Below are 21,786 nucleotides of genomic sequence, written 5' to 3'. Positions count from 1 at the left end.
TGTATTTAAACCCACAATATAAACTAGGAAATCTATTATGTGAGTAAAATAGATAAATGACACCCACTTGCACACTCGTCAGTTAAAAAATATGCAGTGGAACTAAGCATAATTGGCTCTTTTGCATTTCAGTAAATATCAACTTTCACTAATTGTTCATTTGCTGGCACCAGGTAAGAGGAAACTGGGGATAAAAATACCAAAGAAAAAAACCTATAATTGAGAACATTTTATCTTTTCTTTTTTTCTGTGAACTAAAAAGCCCATTTTTAAATTTTAGCAGCAGTATAGCTTGATAAATGGCAGTATTCTGTGATAGCTTTTTGAGAACCACTGTTTTAGTCTAATTCCCTCACTTTACATAACAAAAAGCTGAGCTCTAGAAAGGTTACATGATTTTCCCAGAGCTACAAATAATGATACAGACCTAGAGCCCAGATATTTCAATCTCCATCCCCATGTTCCTTCCATAAGATAACAGTGCCTCCACTACTTTAAGCTCATTCACAAAAGCATATTTTTGGTCTATGTCTACCTAAATTTAACTTACTGAAATGAGGCAGAGTTACATGATGTACAATTTAAGAGTTACAAAAGGTATTCAGTAAAAAACCCTCTCCCATTCCCGTCTCTCAGTCCCCAGTTCTCTTCCTAGGTAGAACCAATGCTATCAGTTTTCCGTGCCAGTGTGTTTCTTAAAGGGTCTCCACTTACCTTCGTTCAACAGGCACAGGCAGGGACCAGACTTCTCCCTCGGATGCTGGAAGCTCATGCTGTGCAGCTTTTAATGGAGTGCTGTCTAGTTTAAAGCTTTCTAGTGTTTTCATGATATCCTTAACGTGTTTAGCTTCCACATTTATTTCCTGCCAAACCTGATTTCAAAGGAGAATATGGCGCTTTAAATTTCTATAACTAATAAATCACTGCCAAGATTAAGTTGGGCCATTTATTAAAGATGTCAGAAGCCTCCATTTTGACATCAGATATCCAGGAAACCATACCAAAGTATTCTGTTGAAATTTTAATAATGGTTCATGAATTCTTTATTTCTAATTGCAAAATTAATTCTGATAAAATGAATTAAGTATCCTGGCTAATGAAGCCATCATGACTGACTTATGGTTCTTATTCAAAATGCATAACAAATTTAAAAGTTAGCTGTAACTTCAAAGTTTGGCAAAAACAATACTTTTGCAAGTTGCGCTTTGATGGTTCTTATGCTACTTAATTGACTTTAAAAATGCTGATCAGAATCCACTAATTTCATAACTGCATCCCACAGTTTGAAAAATAAAGCTTCAGAGGATAAATGGCTCAATCCACACACAACCAATATATTTTTTTTAAAAGCAGCCTTGACTCAATTTTAAAACTATACACACACACACACACACATATATGAAACACTGAAATGAAGTTAGTAATATTTGGTTTTAAAACTAAATGATTTAAATATCCTTATAAAAAAGCTCAGACTTTTTAAGTAAAAGCTGCTGGTCTAAGAACAAAAGGTCTTAGAAGTCTTTCAGTGACAAATTTAAGACTCTTTATGAAATAAAGTGTTTTCCCCTTCTAATGTAAAATACACAGAGGCAGACTTAAGGAAAGAGGTTAAGTTCAAAGAGGTAGAGTATTTCTCTCTTTTAAAGAAATTTAGGACAAATATGGAATACTATGAAAAAAGCAGTTTAGTAGAATCTGAGGGATAATACTCTACCTAAAAGACCAGCACAAAAAGACTATTAATTTCTATAATATTTCTCTCCTGTGACATTGTTGAACCCTATTATAAATGCCATATTCAACTGGACCTGTTTATAGTTTCTACCTATAAACTTCTACTGGTCCTCAGTGACTGAAGTTCCTCAAGTGGGATGCAAGTATGGTCTGCTTTATGATGTTCTATAGAGAATATGGTACTTGTGAGATTCAGGTGTCATCTGCAGTTTCAATAATGGCTTAATAAAGTCAATTCTAATTTTACCAGGTAAAAATGTGATCTAGAAAAAAATGCCAAAACCATTACTATTAGATTCCAAAAATTAGAATAACTGAGAACTCATCATACTGATGATGGCGAATATGGACTAATATAATAATCAAGTTTTAAGAAACATTATATACAAATCCATGTAATAAATTATACACTCTTAACGTAAAGCTGCAAAAGCACTACCTATTTACATCTGAGTATTTTAAACTATTAAAACAAACATCAGTCATGTTTCTTACCTGTTGCCATTTCTGTTGGAGGTATGTATCTTTGACTGAGTATAGATACTTGTTCATTTGATCAAGAACTCCCTGATAATAGACCACTGCAGAGTCATAATTTCCCAGCAATGCATATTCACGGGCCAATTTTACATTCTCACTAATCATAAGAAGACTCATGCTCAATTATAAGCTAAAAAAGAAAGAAACATTTAATATTACCTCTTAAAAATAAGTACTACAAAGAGTTTTTTAAAAGTATACTTTCCAAGGATCCCTGAAGACACTCACAATGTACTTTCCATCTCTATACATTTGTTCATGCTAATTTCCACTCCTTCAAAGAAATTTCTCAGGTTCCCACAGTCAAACCCTACCTATGTGTCAAAACCCCACTCAGATGGCAATTCTCCCAGTATGTCAACCTTCTGAACTTCCCAGTTCAAAATAAGCCCTCCCCCTTCTAAAGTCCCCTGGCACTTTACTGGGGCCTTCATCTCAAGGCACTTGTCTACCTTGAATCTCTAAGTTCTTTTAGAGCAGGATTTACAGAGGAAAGGTCTGAGATGGTAACTTCAGTGCGTGACATACAAGTCTTATTGAACATCTGCAGAACAAATGTAGAATGTTAGATCATTTTTTGGAGGACACTGTGACACAGCAGAAAACACACGTGTTTTGAGGTTAGAAGAATCTTGGTTGGAACTGTAATTCTGCCACCTTTGTCAAGCCCCTTAACTTTAATGAGCCTTAGTTTTTAAATCCGTAATTGGGATAGTAACTATTTCCAAGAGTTGCACTAGAAGAAATAAATGGCTATTTAGAGTCCCTACCATAGTACTTGGCAAAGAGTAGGTCTTCAATAAATGCTGAATGCATCTTCCCTGAAACTTTCCATATACAAGAACTAAGCATAGTCTTTGTACTTAGTAGGATGTGGATATACGGATATGGGGTTTTTATAGGTGGGTTTTTACCTACCCTCTAGACAGAAGCTAATTCCAATTACATAAAAATTGGCCCAGAAAACAAGGGGAAAACTGATCAACTTTTTATGAGGTGAGAATCGCCTCAATTTCAAAACTAATTAACAGCAATAAAAAGTCTATTTCACTTATGAACATGATGTGGTAATCTTAAATAAAAGATTAGCTAACTAAAAAAAAGAAAAAAAATGATTAGCTAACTAACAATGTATCAGCGCGCATACTCACTCTCTCTCTCTCTCTCTCTCTCTCTCTCTCTCTCTCTCCATGACCAACACAGGAATGCAATTATAATCTAAGTTGAGAAAATCCATCCTTGTAATTCCTCACACTAACGGACAAAAGAACTTCATACAAAATCATACAAAAATGGGTAGTGGGCTTCCCTGGTGGTGCAGTGGTTGAGAATCTGCCTGCCAATGCAGGGGACACAGGTTCGAGCCCTGGTCTGGGAAGATCCCACATGCCGCGGAGCAACTAGGCCCGTGAGCCACAATTACTAAGCCTATGCGTCTGGAGGCTGTGCTCCGCAATGAGAGGCCATGATAGTGAGAGGCCCCGTGCACCACGATGAAGAGTGGCCCCCACTTGCCGCAACTGGAGAAAGCTCTCGCTCAGAAACGAAGACCCAACACATAAATAAATAAATAAATAAAATTAAAAAAAAATGGGTAGCGCAGAAAGGCATAAAGCGTAATTCATGGAAGGGAAATCCCAAATGGTTACAAGTACAGATACTAGTAATAGAAGAATGCAATGAGAGACTCCTTTTACATTTATCAGATTAAAAAAATTAATAAATCCAATAATACTAAGTATTGGCAATTATTTGGGAAAAAGGACATTCTCACATACAATGTGTGGGCAGAAACTGGTATAATCATTTTGAAAAGCAATCTGGCAGTACTTAGAGAAATTCTGTATGCATATATCCTACGACCCTGCAACCCTACTTTTCTGTAAATATTCCAGAGGAAATTTCACACAGATCCACAAAGGGACTTGTTTTTGGATGTTAATGACAGAACTGTTTGAGAAATCAATAGCTGGAGGTAATCTATCTATTCCCTGCTAAGAAAATAGATAAGGAAATATGGTGGATGCACCCTATGGAATACTACGTAGCAGATGGAAGCAATGAACAAAATATGCAAATAGCAACATGGATAGATCATCAAAATACAGGGTTAGGTGTAAAAAATACTTAGACATAGAACAAGGTCTAAGTGCCAAGATCATTTTATAAACTTAAAATTATGCTATATTTATTGGGCTGGCCAAAAAGTTTTTCCGTAAGATGTCATGGAAACTGTACGAACTTTTTGGCCAACCCAATATATATGGTTTTTTTTTTAAAGGACACATACACACTGAAGAACATATATTAAATATATTACAGTGTCTGTGGAGGGTGAGATAGGGAAATATGAATGAAGAAAGAGGATGGAGGGTAGGGGAGTAACCAAAAATAAATACAACAAAAGAAGGGCCTTATATCCATCAATAATCACAGAGACCCTGTAAGGTGGCTCTCAATGACCTCTGCTTCCTAGTGTCCATACCCTTATGTAATCATCTCCCCTTGAATGTGAGCATGTAACAAACAGAATATACAAAAATAATGGAACATCATTTCTGAGATTAGACTGGGACTTCCACCTTGCTTACTATCTTTTGCTCTCTCGTTGGACTACTCTAAGGGAAAACCAGCTACCATGTTGTGAGTTGCCCAGTGCAGAGGCTCACATGGCAAAGAACTGATGGAGGCCCAAGGGCAACAGCCAGTGAGGAACTGAGGCCCCCAGTCCAACAGACCAGAGGAACTGAATCCTGCCAACAACCATGTGAGGGAGGCAGGAAGTTGGATCCTCCCTCAGCTGACCCTTGAGATAAATGCAGCCCTGACTGATACCTTGACTATAGCTTGTGCAAGACCCTGAATCAGAAGCACTTAGCCAAGTTATGCCCAGAGCCTGACCAAAGAAACCGTGAGACAATGAATGTTTGTTGTTTTAAGCCATTAAGTTTTCGGGTAATTTGTCATGAAGCAATACAGCTATGAACTAAGGTCTATAAGTAATTCAAGACTGAGCACCTGGGGTCCAAAAGAAAAGCAAAAAAAATCCCGTGACTGAAAAGCATGACCACTGATAATATTCCATCTTTTTTTTTTTTTTTTTTTTTTTTTTGCTGTACGCGGGCCTCTCACTGTTGTGGCCTCTCCCGTTGCAGAGCACAGGCTCTGGACGCGCAGGCTCAGCGGCCATGGCTCACGGGCCCAGCCGCTCCGCGGCATGTGGGATCTTCCCAGGTCGGGGCACAAACCCGTGTCCCCTGCATCGGCAGGCAGACTCTCAACCACTGTGCCACCAGGGAAGCCCATAATATTCCATCTTAATAAGAGCTCTGTGGTCAGGGACCATGGCTCTCTGCTATTTTATGGATATATCCCCAGCATCTAGAACCATGCTTCCTTTCACACAGCAGATACTCAGTAAATCTTCGAATGAATGAATACTGTCAGGTTTTGTCTAACTACTAAGATTTCTTACTTTTGTCCAGTTTCTGACCCTCAGCACTCTCACACTGCTTGATCCTCAAATCACCCCTACCAGAACTGTGCGACTGCTTTTGCTCTGAAGCTATATATGCCCTACAGTGACGCCTAGTCTGAGCAATAATGTTATAAGGGTACAGCTGGAGCTGGCTGCTGGCAGTATATCGCTTATCTGGATAAGCACAGATAGCAAGACTCTAACGTCTCTTCCTTCTCTCTCTCTTTTCCTTAACAGACTCCCTCCAGATCTTTCTTCCCTTTCCCCAAGTAAAAAAAAAAAAAATCTAAATTGTTGATTATATATAGGTTGTCCCTTTGTATTTCTGAGGGCCAGGGCTCAATGTTCCAAAATTCACAGAGTCACTCCAGGCCTTCTCTGAAGGTTCCGTGTTATGGATACTTCTTTCTAGTCAGATAAAATTCCTGAGGAGCCAATGAATCGACATTTTCTAACAAACAAATGTAAAGTCAATCCAAGGCCACATTAAAAATGACCTGAAAAATTCTTGGTTATCAAAGAAATGATGTGTTTACTGAAAATGTATCAAAATACCATGCAATGAATAAATGTTAGACAAAAAACAAATTTTCCTATTCTTAGTATCACACATTCTTCTTCTCAAATGAACGTCAACACTGTAAATTTATGAGATTCTTCAATTTTCAAGAATATATCCTTATCATTGCCAAAATTACACTTTAGGAAGACAGAATTTGGGTCTACCTGACACAATATCTGGCAGTACTTGAAGAAATGAATATATGTGAAGAAAAGCCTGTAGACCAAAGTTTAACCACAGTGAACTGTAAACACTACCTGTTGGTTCAATTAATAGAACAAAAATGAGATTATAAAATTATAAAAACTGAGACTGTCCAAAAACACACTGTTGGTTTTTAAAGAGATTATTAAAGAGAAAAATAAACATAAGCATAGGTGATGCATGCTTTATCTCACAGCAAGCTTTTCCTTTACATGATCCTTCCTACCAGAACCACCCTTTTGCTTAAGTGTACTGAGTATTTATCTTAATGACTAAATTCATTTATTTAAACTAAGTAAGATGCAACATGAAATTTTAATTCAAGTAACAGAGTCAAAATTTTTTAAACACTAAAAACTCAATATTACAGCAAAATTTCTAGCAAACTTAATTCGATGCTGTGTGGTCCACAAAGAGTATCTTTTTAAGCAGTCAAACAGCTAAAAAACAAACAATCCAGAACCATTGTTGTAAACAGAAATTCAACATTGTTTTTAATACAGTAAATTCTACAAGATTCTCTAATCCTTAGTATTTGTCAGAATTGTGATACCAGTTTCAAAATAAGATGCAGAATCCGTTGTAGACTATATAATATGCCTAATACTGAATCTATAAAATGTAAAAAGGTCTTGAATGACCAATGCCATAAAGGAGCTTTATATAACTTTTCATAGTCTAAGAATGCTGGAAAGTCGATTGGCACTGCCTTTTTTTTTTTTAAGATATGAAACAAGTCACAAGTTATTAATACTAATACAAGACAAAGAGTTTTGCCACTATTTCTTTGTGTGAGAACTCAATGATTACAAAAACCATGTCCTTTGGAAAAGAAAATAAGGCTGCACACTGAGATATTTAGGCCTGTATGAACATCACAAGAATCTTTCAATACCTTGGTGTTCTAGCATTGTGACTATGGGGCAAAGATTTATCGCACACATTCTAAAACGTTAGGAATGTCCTCAGCAGTATCTAAAGGTCTGATTTCAAAGAGGAAGACAAATGAGTGCTTTCAAGAGAGGAGCAATGTTAGTAACTGATATAAATGTTAGTAACTGATATAAAAATGGCACTTCGCAGTTAAAAGAGAAAATTATTTTTGAGTAAATAAGGGCCTGAGACTATCCACTGCAAAGCATTAAGGACCCACGTTCATCGCTAACTTCATCACCGTATAATATACAGTATGAAACAAAGTTTCGAGGGATACGTTTTGTAAAAGGTACCGACTCTAAACAAAAAGGGCCATAGCCTCCCAGAGGACGCCCGGCTCCAGAATAAACTAAATAAGAAAGAACATCCTCAACAATAGCACACCTACCTAACAAAACATAAGAAAGGAAGCTGCATCCCCAAAGTCAAGGCTTTTGGTGTTTTTTTTAGGGTAGAGGGTTTCGGGCGGGGGCGTGGACGAATTCGGGAGAGGACCCGTCAAAAAAGCGAGGAAATAAAAACAGGTTGTCTCGGCCGGAGACTTCTCTAAGGAGACAGGCCTAGAGTGGGATCGGCAGGAGCCCTCAGAAGTCTCCGGCCGGACAAGACTCCTCCGGTAGGGGGAACCGTCATCCGAGCCACAGGTGTCAGCGACAACAGCAAGAACCTAGGACCTCGGCGCAGGCACCGGCAAGTTCACAGCAGAATGCGCAGCGGGATCGCATCACAGGCTCCCGAATCCCTCGCCGACCCGGCCACGTGGGTCGGGGATTCCCAGGAGACCTAGAGAGCCAACACTCACCTGTGTCTCCGAGGCTCCTCGGGAAACCGCCCAGCGGCAGGCGGAGCGGGAGGGCCGAGCGGGGCACCGGGCAGCGATGAAGGACGGCCCTGCCCTGTCCTGTCCCAACCACCCTGTTTTGTGCTCACGGACCCAGCACTGCCTGGTCAACAGTCTCGGGGCGCTGCTTCCACTCTCCGAGAATTTGAAGGCAAACCCGCCAGGGTCACTTCCGGTGTTGGGGGGAACCTCGGTGACTCCGGCGCAAGCTGGGCTACGCCCCGGGAGCGAGGACGCCGGGCGGCGTGCGCGCGCCTGGCGCCGGTTGGGCGGGGTCGACAGAAGTGGGGCGGGGCCGACGAAGGTGGGGTGGGGCCGACGGGGGAGCGCCTGCGCAGTCCCGCGCCACAGCCTCCCGCGCGGACTGGGCAGGGGCGGGTAGTAATGACCCAAACTAGAGCTACCGTCTCGTGTTCCTCAATATGTTTTCCGCAGTGCTTCCTCACTTTTCCTCCCGCTTGATTTTCATCACTCTCTTCAGAGGTTAGGAGGTCAGAGTGTCTATTTTACAGGTGAGTGTCAAGGGTCAAACAATTCGTTTGTGACAAATCCTGTTCTAGAACCAAATACTCAGAATTTGGCTGAGGCGCTTGTCACGACATAACATGAATAAAATAGAGAATGGGTAAACAAAGGTATTCGGACACAATGATGGTGGAATTTTATATTCTTGATTTTTTTGGTCAACGTATTAATGCAACCAGACAACAAAATTATGTTCCACGATGTACAGAAACATACCTACTCGACAGTACTAGTGGTCATGCTTCCTCCAGGATCTCCATCCTCTACTTCCACCTAAGGTGGCATAGAGGGACTTAAGACACGTTATCCTCTACGAATGCTTGGTAATTAAAATTCTGATTTTAAAACATCCCATTAATTTAACACAGACTTATATAAAGGCAATTCAAGGGAAATACATCCATTCAGTCCACAGATGTTTACTGAGCAACTAATACATGCCAGACAGCATTGTAGGCATTGGGTAAACAGTGGTCAACAAAATAGAATGTTTCATGAAGCTTAAAGTCTTGTGAAATTCTCAACTAAGTAGAAAATAATAGTTTCGCTATGATGGATTTGAACTCTATTGTAATGTGAAGTATAATTAGTATAGGAAAGTATAATTAGTATAGCTTTTTGAAATGAAAAAACAATTCAGGGAGGTACAGGTTAATTACCCTAGTTAGACTGAATCAACCTTCATTTTTTATATGAGTGAAAAGGTATGTTGAATTATAAAGGCAATTTATAGTCTAAAAACTTCTCAAAGGGCATATAATGAATACATATTACATGACTCCATTTATATGAAATTCTAGAACAGGCAAAAGTAGTCTGCAGTAACAGAAAGGTGGTCAGTGTTTGCCTGAGGCTGGATTGGGGGCTGGGAGAAGTGAGGTGAAGGACTAGACTGCAAGAAGGCATGAGGAAATGTTTTGAGGTGATGGAAATGTTCTATATCTCAATTAGAGTAGTGGTTAAGCAGATGTATATGTTTATTAAAACACTGAACAGTGCACATAAAATGGATGCATTTTATTGTACATAATTTATACCTCAATGAAGTTAATTTTTAAAATTAAAAAACAAAAAACCTCCAAACAGTGGCTTACATTTACTACTTCTGTTTCTTCACTAGTTGTACTAGTCTAGGAAGACTAGGGTACCCTGTAGTAACCTCTCTAAATTGAAGAGGTTTCAAACGCCAAGAATTTTTTTCTTCTTATTTACTCTATATGTTCATGATAGAGTGGATGCGCGCACTGGGACCCTGGACAGTGGAAAAAAGAAAATGCGATAACTTGCATAACTTCTGCCTGGATATAAGACGTGCCACTTCTGTCCACATTTCATTGGCCAGAGCAAGTCATATGGCCAAGCCTGATTTCAAAGAGATGGGACACTGAGCTCTACAGTGTGCCCTGAAGGAAAAACAGAATATTTGTGTACCGCCCTCATGACTACTACACTAGTCATTTCTTCTTTTACAGTGTGGCTTCTACAACCACCATCCCTCTAAAATGATTGTGTCCAAACTGGGACTCAGAAAAATTGGAGATTATTTTTTCTGGTGAATGGTGACAGTAATTTGGCAGGATCATAGGACACATCCCGGGAAGTTAATGAAAAGTAGGTAAAAAGGTAGGTGCCAGGGCTTCCCTGGTGGCGCAATGGTTGAGAATCTGCCTGCCGATGCAGGGGACAAGGGTTCGAGCCCTGGCCTGGGAAGATCCCACAAGCCACGGAGCAACTGGGCCCGTGAGCCACAATTACTGAGCCTGCGCATCCGGAGCCTGTGCTCCGTGACAAGAGAGGCCGCGATAGTGAATGGCCCCCGCTTGCCACAACTAGAGAAAGCCCTCACACAGAAACGAAGAACCAACACAGCCATAAATAAATAAATTAAATTAAAAAAAAAAAAAGGTAGGTGCCAGTAAAGAGTTTAAATTTTGTTCAATAGGCACAAAGGAGCCATTGAAGGTATTCAAATGAAGGCATAATTTAGATAGGAAATAGGAAGATTGATTTGGCAACTGTGAGTAGAAGGGTTTGGAGGGGAGAGAGAATAGATTGGGCGACTCTTGCAAGAAGTGTTGTGACTCCTGGAATTACACAGGAGGGAATGACATGCAGACCATTTCTTGACATTATGTATTTGCTGTCTCTCTTGCCCCAGTAGGTAAACTTTAATGAAGTTAGATACTTCCTCCATTTGACTAGGGCAATGTCTAGCATATTGCAGACATTAATTAGATATTTGTAGAATAAATACATTAAATCAGTAAAAAATAGAATTTGGAGACACTTTTTACATTTCATCAGAGAAATCTAAAAGGACTTTCAGGACTAGTTTCACTCACCTGGTTATTGCAACTGGCAGTCCTCCTCTACCTCCTTCAAAAATTTGAGCCATCTCTTGGGATACAGAGTATGTATAAGACTAGAAAATTCTAACCATGATTAAGAATCTGCTAAAAAAAAAAAAAGAAGAGGGAGTTCTTTGGTGGCCTAGTGCTTAGGATTCCAGGTGTTCACTGCTGTGGCCCAGGTAAGTCCCCTGGTCGGGGAACTGAGATCCTGCAAGCCGCGGATCAGAATCTGCTGAATTTTTAGATTATGTCACAGTTTTTGCAGCAACAAACTGAGACAGATCCTCAGTGCTGTTCATTAACCTTATGCACATTCTTCCTAAATAATAGCTTCCATCACAGACCTGCTACTCCCAGATTGCTGAATGCCATAGGGAAAAAAAAATCACACCACCTTGAAGACTGATGCACCACAACTGCATGATGTCTAACCCACCTGAAACATATTTTTCTGCATGTTCCACTTCAGTTCTCTCTCTTACTCTTCAAATTAGTTATTTCAGACTTTCACCACTGTCCTCATGCCAGCCACATACCCCTTTCTGCCCTTTCAGCAGATCACTATGTCTCCACCTTCAGAGAAAATAGAAGCTGTCAGGTTGAAATTCCCTCAACTTGCTCAGTGAGGCAGAGACTGCCATTTGCCCACCAAATACACATTTTCCTTGGTAACAGAACCTAGCTTGATTAAATTGGGCTGCCTGGAATAAGGACTACATTTTCCAGACTCTCATGCAGCTAGGTGTGGCCGTGGATCTTCTGGCCAGTGGACATGTTGTATAGAACTTTTAGGAAGGTACCTTACAGGGAGAGGCCCTGAAGATCCCCCTTCCAGTCACATCATCCCCTCTTTTCACCAGGTTAGAACAGGGAAAAAAATGGATAGAGTATAAGCAGCCCACTACTGACCATAAATGACCTTTAGGATATAAGCCATGTGATGAAGATAGCAGAACTGAACAGACAAAGTCTGGAATGACCTTGTGGAGCTGTTATAGCAGGTGTGGACTGCCAACTCGATATTGTCTGTCTAAGCAGTCGTTGTTTGGGTTTCATATGCAGCATAACCTAATCCCAATACTTTGACCCTCCAACTTAACAAATGTCTCTACCTCACTCTTGCCCTTTGGTTTTGCCTCCTGTCTCAAAGAAAGTGTATCTTCCTTTGTCTAAGCCCCATTCCTCCACTTGAACTTAAAGATTTTATTTTTTATTTCCATTTTATGAATTTATATTTGGATAGGCAATGCATTTACATGGTTCAAATTCAAATGATACAAAAGCTTATATAGTGGGAAGTCTTTCTACTATTCTTGCTACCTTAGAAATCCAGTTCCCATCCCCAGAGACAGTAACATCAAACTCGTTAACTACCTTCCAGAGATACTTTTATTATACATGCAATTAAATAATGCAATTTATTAGACCTCTCATGAGCTTTCTATAATTTGCTAGTTTATGTCTTCAATCAAGGAAAATTTCCTTTTGGTAATTTCTTATAGCTTCTATTTTCTTGTTGGGATTGCCTATTTGTACATTTATGAGAACGTTTTTCTTTACATTGTCATGCATAGTTATAAGAGCCATTGTAATATCTTTGCCAATTCCAGATGTTGGAAATAAGATCTTGGGGTCAGCCTCCAGTGATTGTGTTTTCTCTTGAGACTAGGTCATATTTTTATATTTCTTTGTATGCCAGGTAAGTTTGGATTGTATCATGGATGTTGGATATATTAAGTTACACTCTGGATTCTGGGATATGCTTCTGGAGGTGTTCTGCTTGGTTAAGCAAGCAATTAACTTGGTTTAATTTTCTTTCTGTTGGGCAGCATCTCAAATGTCAGTTTAGTTCTTTGATTCTTAGGATGCTTGGATTCCTCCCCACACGTATGTGGTTCGTGATTCAGCTAGAGATTTGGGCCATTCTCAGGCAAGATATCATAAAAATGAGACACTCATCTAATGCCATTCCTCTCTCCCAAGTGTTGACTTCCACCCAGAATCTGCCTGCTCTTGGTTCCACTTCTGTATCTTTAGTTCTTTTCCCCCTGAATTTATAGTTGTTACATATGATAAAGTCAATCCATCAGGAGCTTACTTGGTCATACTAGAAGCAGAATCTAGAATTATCTTTCAAGTATGTCATTTGGTTGACAGTTGGATAATAAACTTGAAGGACCAGAATGAAGTCAAAGACTCCAGTTAGGAAGTTATTACAATAATTCAGTCAAGAGTTGATGAAGACCTTCACCGGTCAGAATGGCCATCATCAAAAAATCTACAAACAATAAATGCTGGAGAGGGTGTGGAGAAAAGGGAACCCTCTTACACTGTTGGTGGGAATGTAAATTGATACAGTCACTATGGAGAACAGTATGGAGGTTCCTTAAAAAGCTAAAAATAGAACTACCATACCACCCAGCAATCCCACTACTGGGCATATACCCTGAGAAAACCATAATTCAAAAAGAGTCATGTACCACAACGTTCATTGCAGCTCTCTTTACAATAGCCAGGTCATGGAAGCAACCTAAATGCCCATTGACAGATGAATGGATAAAGAAGATGTGGCACATATATACAATGGAATATTACTCAGCCATAAAAAGAAACGAAATTGAGTTATCTGCAGTGAGGTGGATGGACTTAGAGACTGTCATACAGAGTGAAGTAAGTCAGAAAGAGAAAAATACCATATGCTAACACACATATATATGGAATCTAAAAAAAAAAATTGGCTCTGAAGAATCTAGGGGCAGGACAGGAATAAAGACGCAGACGTAGAGAATGGACTTGAGGACACGGGGAGGGGGAAGGGTAAGGTGGGACTAAGTGAGAGAGTGGCATGGACATATATACACTACCAAATGTAAACCAGATAGCTAGTGGGAAGCAGCTGCACAGCACAGGGAGATCAGCTTGGTGCTTTGTGTCCCCCTAGAGGGGTGGGATAGGGAGGGTGGGAGGGAGACACAAGAGGGAGGGGATATGGGGATATATGTATACATATAGCTGATTCACTCTGTTATACAGCAAAAACTAACACATCATTGTAAAGCAATTATACTCCAATAAAGATGTTTTTTTTTTTAAAAAAAAGTGTTGATGAGGGCCTTAACCAAATTAGTTTAACCAAACAATGGGGATGAAGATGATGAATTAGAGAAAAATGCACCAGGTAAATAACCGAATTTCATGAATCATTGCATGGGAGACAGACAAAGTATAAAATGACCTCAAATTGTTTTGCAAATCAGATTATACACGAACACAAAGTACACGTTAGTTGGGGTACAAGTTCAGCAACAGTAACAAATGGTATATATATATATATATATATATATATATATATATATATATATGAATTTTTTTCCTTTTAATATTCTGCAGTTGGACAGACAGCCCTGCTTCATGCCATCTTTCAGGTAGCCAGGTTTTATTCATTTTGTTAATCCACCATCACTAGGGTATTTTCCTGGATTTTATGGGTCAATATAAAGTCATGATTCTATGTTCCATCCTGTGGGAAGAGGGAAGGAGCAAGTGAAGGGCAAACAATATCAACTTTAGGTGTATGAAGTAGTTTTTTGTTTTTTTTTTTGTGGTACACGGGCCTCTCACTGTTGTGGTCTCTCCCGCTGTGGAGCACAAGCTCCGGACGCGCAGGCCCAGCGGCCATGGCCCACGGGCCCAGCCGCTCTGTGGCATGTGGGATCCTCCCGGACCGAGGCACGAACCCGTGTCCCCTGCGTTGGCAGGCGGACTCCCAACCACTGCGCCACCAGGGAAGCCCTGAAGTAGAATTTGCATGTGTCACATCTGCTCATATCCCAGTGGCCAAAACCTAGTCATGTGGCCACAACTAATTACAAGGGAATATGAGAAACATGGGCTCTAGTGGGACAGTTGAAACATGAACAGGGATGGGGGCTCTATTAGTAAAAGGAAAACTGAGAGAATGGAAGCTGGAGAACAAGAGCAGCCTGTGTCATTAGTCAACCCCTCTGGGAGCTAGGAACTCTTGAGAATCCCCCTTTTCACTACAGAACAAATTTAAGCCTCCTCCAGGGAAAACAAAGTCCCACCCAGACTGTGAATCCACCAAAATGTCCCGGATCTCTGTGTGACTTTATGTAAGGGAGAAGGAAAGACTGGATATTTGGGAGGACAACTGCCTATGTCTCAAACATAAATTTGATATCCTCCCTTTTGCCTTCACACAAAAGCAGATACATTTTCTGTGTATTTGCCTTTGACATAATAAGGTATGGTCACAATTTTAAGCATGCCAAACATGGATCCAAAATGCAGTAAAATGAGAGAGCCAATGAGCTAGACGGAGGGTCCCACAATGGCACCCGTCAGCACCAGGGTCCACGCAGTAGAACAAGCTCCAAAGAATGGCTGCCACCAGTGTCTATGTTCCCAGGGTGAGCCGCAGCTGCCTCCCACCTCAACAGGAGACTCTCCAGGACCAGGAGTGTATGTCCACCATTCAGTCATCTGCTAGAAGATGGTGTGGAAGTCACAGAAAAGTAGCTTGGGCAAAGAAAGAAATTAAATTGTGATGCAGGTCTGCTGAAACCACAGCTAACCTGGCTGAGAGCTCCTGGACAACGATGATGACATATGAAGGCAAACACAATGTATTAGAGACATTTTCTCTGGAACATATCATCAGAATTAAAAAGGAAATTGGATTCCATGGAGTCCTTATCACTTCTCACCCACCAAAAATATGCTAACTAAAAGGACAAATAAATACATTAATTGGAAATCTTAAAAAAATGTAGTAAAATGAATCATAAGCATAATGCAGTTTGCATGAGCTATACAACAGCCTCATATAGACCAAATATAAATTTACAAGTGGGACTTCCCTATAGGTCCAGTGGTTAAGACTCTGCGCTCCCAACGCAGGGGGCCTGGGTTCGAGCCCCGGTCAGGGAACTAGATCCCGCATGCTGCAACTAAGAGCCAGCGCAGCCAAATAAATAAATATTAAAAAAATTTTTTTACAAGTGAGTGCAAACAAGAGGATAAAAGGAGACCTAAGAATGATGGTAGGGACTTCCCTGGGGGCACAGTGGTTAAGAATTTGCCTGCCAATGCAGGGGACACGGATTTGAGCCCTGGTCCAAGAGGATCTCACATGCTCTGGAGCAACTAAGCCCGTGTGCCACAACTGCTGAGCCCATGCGCCACAACTACTGAAGTCCTTGCACCTAGAGCCTGTGCTCCGCAACAAGAGAAGCCACTACAATAAGAAGCATGTGCACGGCAATGAAGAGTAGCCCCCGCTCCCTGCAACTAGAGAAAGCCCAGGTGCAGCAATGAAGACCCAACGCAGCCAAAAATAAATAAATTAAAAAAAAAAATGATGGTAATGCTTGAAAAAGGGGGAGAAAAACCCTAAATATTTGTTCATCTTTGTAAAGTTGATTTAAGATGTAACATCAACATATATACTTTATTTGGTAGGCAGTTCATGTGATAAAGTAAAAAGATTATAAATAAAGGAAAAGAGATTAGCTAATAACTTCACATTTTAAAAATTACTAACTGGGCTCAAATGATACTAAATGCAGAGTTCAATAATTAAAAAAGGTTTAAAATCTGTGATCTAAAGGGAGCCTTTAACATGAAATATTTATTGTACTTATACTGGGCAAAACGAAAACTTTACTGGGCTACACTAACTTTAGTTTGCCTTAATTTAAGTAGGGATTATCATTAGCTATATATGTTTTAATTTCAAAGCATCAAATTTTTTTTTTAAAGAACTTTAGTACTTTTTTTATTTTTTATCTTTGTCTGCGTTGGGTCTTCGTTGCTGTGCGCGGGCTTTCTTCTAGTTGTGGTGAGCGGGGGCTACTCTTCGTTGTGGTGCACAGGCCTCTCATTGCGGTGGCTTCTCTTGTTGCAGGGCACGGGCTCTAGGCACGCGGGCTTCAGTAGTTGCGGCACGCAGGCCCTAGTATGCGCAGGCTTCAGCAGTTGAGGCGCGCAGGCTCTAGGGCGTGTGGGCTTCAGTAGTTTTGGTGCATGGGCTTAGTTGCTCTGCAGCATGTGGGATCTTCCCGGACCAGGGATGGAACCTGTGTCCCATGCATTGGCAAGCAGATTCTTTACCAGTGTGCCACCAGGGAAGTCCTTAAATTTTTAATCATAAATTTTCTCTGAGAATAAAAAGATTAAATTTTTGAATTAAAAAATCAACTTACTTAACTAAGCAGCCTAAAAGTCAGCCTTCCACACATAATTTAAAGATTTGAATTTTGCTTTTTTTTTATTATGATCCCAGCAAATGTTACACTAGAGAAAATGATTGGGGAAATACAAATAGATTCATTAAGAACACAGGCTGATTATTCGTATCTACTACATTCAGAAGTATGCAAAACAATTTAGTTATATTGCAATGCTGTAACTCCTTTTCCTAACAAAGCATTATTTTATAAAACTGTAGTGTTGTATTGATTCAATTTTAATACAAAATACTTATATACATAATACAATATAAAAGTAAACTGTGGTATAGTGCCTTCACAAAGGGATCTATTAAGGCGCTTTACAAATACACCATTATGTTGATCCAAATTACTTTTTGTTTTAGATTAAAACAAACAGGCTAAATGTTTCACTTTAAATACCAAAGGGATTTTTGTTTATTAAAGAAAAATTTCTAAAGTACCTTAGGTAACAGCAGCAGCAATATCTAAAAATCCTCCCACTGTATTCTCTAATTTCAACATATTATTAAGTCAGAAGAAAACATTTCCACTCACAGTTTTGCACTTTGCAACAGCAGAAGGTAATAACTTTTTAAAAAAGTCAATCTCAAAGTGACTTCTTAGTCATACATTCTATAGTTTCTATTACAAATAAGGTAGAAAAGATACAGCAACAGGGCCTGCCTTAGGACGTCACTGGACAATACATAACTGTATCTACAATTACATAATTATAGAACACATTTCATAAATACCACTGATATGCATAAAAGGGGTGAGTATAAGAAAGACAGCAAGTTTTTTTTTTTAATGAGTGGGAAAATTATTTTAAAAAGAAAACATGATCAATGTTTTCACTCCATTTCAATTGAGAGCATATAGATTTTTGACATCGTTCTCATCTTTTTGGTCAGGAAGCACCAGATTCTATACTGGAAGATCTGGATATAGTTTGGGAATAAGACAGCTAATAAGTATATCCAAACTGCTAAAAATGCAGATACGAAAGGCTTGTACACTGCTTCAGATAAACACAAAAAGCTTATACTGTCAGAGGAAATTTAAAAGAATACAAAATTTGTAGTGTCTGTTACATTTGAGGAATAAGGGCAACACAGATTTTGGGGGGAGGGAGGGGGAGAAGACAGCACCTTAGTTTTCCTACAATGTAAATGTAACAAAGTTGGTTTTATTCTGTATTGCACCATAGTCCAGAAATAAAACAACTAAATGGAAATTGCAATAAATCTGACTGAGAAAGCCTGAAGAACAAGGGGGATAACTTAAAAATTTGAGTACTGAGCTAGAAAGTTCTTGAACTAATTTGTTTTGCATAGAATTTTACAGGACTAATCAAACGTTCCATGAAGTGAAGACTGCCATCTTATATAGTGCATTTTCCTACAATCCTCTGAGTAGAAGTCCTTCAGAAATATTTATTAAGCTTGTAACAAGCCAAACATGTATTTCAGTGCCCTCAAAAGGGTGTGTTTAAAATGTCTTGGTGCTGTACCAGCAAGAGAGGCAGTCCTAAGGATATCTTATCACATGGTACAGACCTTTCACACCATAAATTATCAGTGTTTATACAAGATGTGCTAATCTGAGTACTAATTAGTAAACTTACAGCAAAGTTCCTAGTTTAATATATCAGTGTTCTTGCAGGACAGAGGTCCCTAACGAAGAGTTTGTGACAGGTTTCAACACATCCAAAATCGCTAAACTGCATACAACATTTTGTGCGTATGTGTTGATGTGCATTTTTCTGGGAAGAGAAGCCACAGCTTTCATCAGATTCTTGGAAGGGCCAATGACTCCCAAAGACCTACCATTACATAGTGGCTAATGCACTGGTTTACAAGCTGAGAAGACCAACTATAGAAAGGCCACCTATAGAAAGGAGGGAAGTGTGAGCTAATAAATCTTTTTTGCTCTCCCCAATTCAACCAGAACAGCTTTGCCTTTAATTTTACTTGCATACATGATTCCATTAGCTTTTATTTGAAGAAAGCTGTAAGTTTGAAAAATCACTAAAATTATGCTTCTTCTCCACAAATATTGTTTTGATGAAACAATTCCCTATCAGTGGAGCTTCAGGAAATAAAATACAAATTTTACTAATGTGAGAATAGAGCCCTTTCCCCCTTCCTAAAAGTTAAGCTAAATGTATTTTGGTATGAAACCACAAGTTGTCCTTATACCTAAGTATTATATATAACAGTAATGCTGAAAAACATACTGTTTAACCTTAATAAGTTAGGAGGTTTTGAATTTTCCTAAGAACACTATGTATTTTTTCCTAATTACTAATGGCCACCTTAATTAGGAATTAAATAATGTTTTTTTCACCAATTAATCTCTGCCTACAGGTAAAATATTGCCAAATAGCCACATTTTCTTTTGCCAGTAACAATCTGTGTATGCATCTCTGTTCTGAAAGAGGAAAACTATATAACATTACTGATGACATAATCAAAACTGTCACTATATAGAAAAAGTACTTTTCTAGTAAGTACTCAAAAATAATTTTTAATTAAAGTTTCATATGAAGCTGAAAATGATCTCTCTGCTTAGGATGTGGAACTTTTTTTTAATTTCAAAGTAAAAATATGAAAGATCTTATTAGCTTTTAGTATTGAAAATTTTAATTTATGGCAGCTTTGTTCCCTTTAAAAACTGAAAGCAGCATTAAAAATACCAATATGAAAAGAAAAATGGTAGTGCTTTGCTTCTTTCAAAGCCAGTAATTTGCTGAGATATGTTAGAAAATTAAGTATTCCGCAGATGGGATAAAAAGATAAACTGCACTAGTTTTCATCTGGATGAGCATACTGTTTCAACCTTGTATTTCTTAGTTACAAAATGTGAATTATACAGATTATCATTAGCCTAGGAACACTCACCACCATGATGGCTTCATTTCTATAGCTTATTTTTTTCCAAAAACAAATTATGGGGGAAGAAAAAAAAACACCTTTGTAAATGTGGGGTATATTTCATATTTGGTTAAAGCAAGATAAAACTAAAACTGTCTTTCAAAAAATTTTCAAAAATTCTTGTTTTTTTAAAAATTATTTAGCATATGTACAAATAGATATCAGGCTTCTCCTTTTAAACAAAGCACTATTTTTTATTTTAAGTACTTTAAGTACCAAGAACTGACTATAATATTCAGCTCATAATTTACTTTATAACAATTTTTTTCTAAATTACTGATTAAAAAGGCTGGAATAAATTAACATTTCAAAAGGATTTCCCATAATTTAGGAACATAAAAAATTGTACACAGAGCACACATACATAGCTCTGTTACATTTGCATAATTTTACTCTCAGAGCTTCAAAAACCCCTGCGTTTCAGGCCTTATTGCAAAGCCTCATTACAATTATTTCCTAGTGTGTTAAACATACACTAGGTCACGACTTTTGATCTCTGAGCCTGTGTGCTGATCATCTTCATCTGACTGTTGCTCTGAGCCTTGTGAATTAATATATTCATATTCAATAGGCTTTGGATAATTATATGGGTAGCCATTGTCATCAAAAAACCTCCGAAAGGTAAATTCATAGAAAGCATGTTCAGGGTGCTTTCCATTTTTATACCATCCGTTCAGAGTGTCATTTACATTTTCTTCTTCATTATCATCACTCCGTAACTTATCAGGATCAACAGGATCAAAATTTGATGTATCTGTTGGGTGTGTGATTTTAGGAATGTATGAAGCAGACTGCTGTCTCAGGTCACTGGAAAAATCAATTGTTTTAAAAAACGGATGAGCTTTTATTTCATCAGCACCATTCTTGCCTAAGCGATCTTCTGGTCCTCTGCAGAGTTTAATAATAAGATCAGAGGCTTCAGGACTCAGTTTAGCTTGCGGTGGGATATGAAGAGATGTTTGCCAGTTGATAACCTTTAAAGAAGATTTTTAAAAATTAGAAGGAAAGAAATAAGAAAAACAAAAATTTCCTCCAAGTTTCAAATGAAAAAATCTTACTGGACTATCAGTGTTTTCTTAAAATAAATTGCATTGTATTTCACCTTCCTTACCTTTTTATTTTACTTCATTTTTTTGGCCATGCCGCACAGTTCGTGGGATCTTAGATTCCCCCATCAGGGATCGAACCCAGGCCCTTGGCAGTGGAAGTGTGAGTCCTAACCACTGGACCGCCAGGGAATTCCCTCACTTTCCTCACCTTTAATAATGAATCGGTGGGAAATAACTTTTCTTTCCATTCCCTCCTCTCTAGACAACTTATACTCATATTACATGACTCACTGTAAGTTTTAGTTCCCCTGTTAAGACCTTCAACCTACGGTAGAAATGACTTTCTCCTGTGCCTCCCCAGTTCTATATATTTCCTTGTAGCATAATATCTCTA

The 21,786-nt window shown here is 38.8% G+C and overlaps 2 protein-coding genes across 3 annotated transcripts in view; both read right to left on the bottom strand.

Annotated features, from left to right (window-relative positions):
- KATNA1 (katanin catalytic subunit A1) overlaps positions 1–8,513 on the bottom strand; it is a 35,537-nt gene extending 27,024 nt beyond the window's left edge. The window contains exons 1-3 of the mRNA XM_027083657.1: positions 8,260–8,513; positions 2,233–2,407; positions 715–872 (exon numbers count right to left, since the gene is read on the bottom strand). Coding sequence (XP_026939458.1) covers positions 715–872; positions 2,233–2,394 — 320 coding nt within the window. The 5' untranslated portion in view covers positions 2,395–2,407; positions 8,260–8,513. The remainder of the gene's footprint in view (positions 1–714; positions 873–2,232; positions 2,408–8,259) is intronic.
- Positions 8,514–17,436: 8,923 nt separating this feature from the next.
- Positions 17,437–21,786, bottom strand: part of LATS1 (large tumor suppressor kinase 1) — a 41,608-nt gene continuing 37,258 nt past the window's right edge. For both annotated transcript variants that reach the window (XM_027083554.1, XM_027083564.1), the window contains one exon: positions 17,437–21,317. In XM_027083554.1, the coding sequence (XP_026939355.1) occupies positions 20,808–21,317 (510 nt within the window). In that variant the 3' untranslated portion in view covers positions 17,437–20,807. The remainder of the gene's footprint in view (positions 21,318–21,786) is intronic.

This window comes from Aethalodelphis obliquidens, unplaced genomic scaffold (assembly GCF_003676395.1).
Source record: "Aethalodelphis obliquidens isolate GAN/ISIS:26980383/991018 unplaced genomic scaffold, ASM367639v1 scaffold3, whole genome shotgun sequence".
Classification (NCBI taxonomy): domain Eukaryota; kingdom Metazoa; phylum Chordata; class Mammalia; order Artiodactyla; family Delphinidae; genus Aethalodelphis; species Aethalodelphis obliquidens.
Note: the sequence above shows the minus strand (reverse complement) of the source record. Positions and strands in the feature narration are given on the sequence as shown.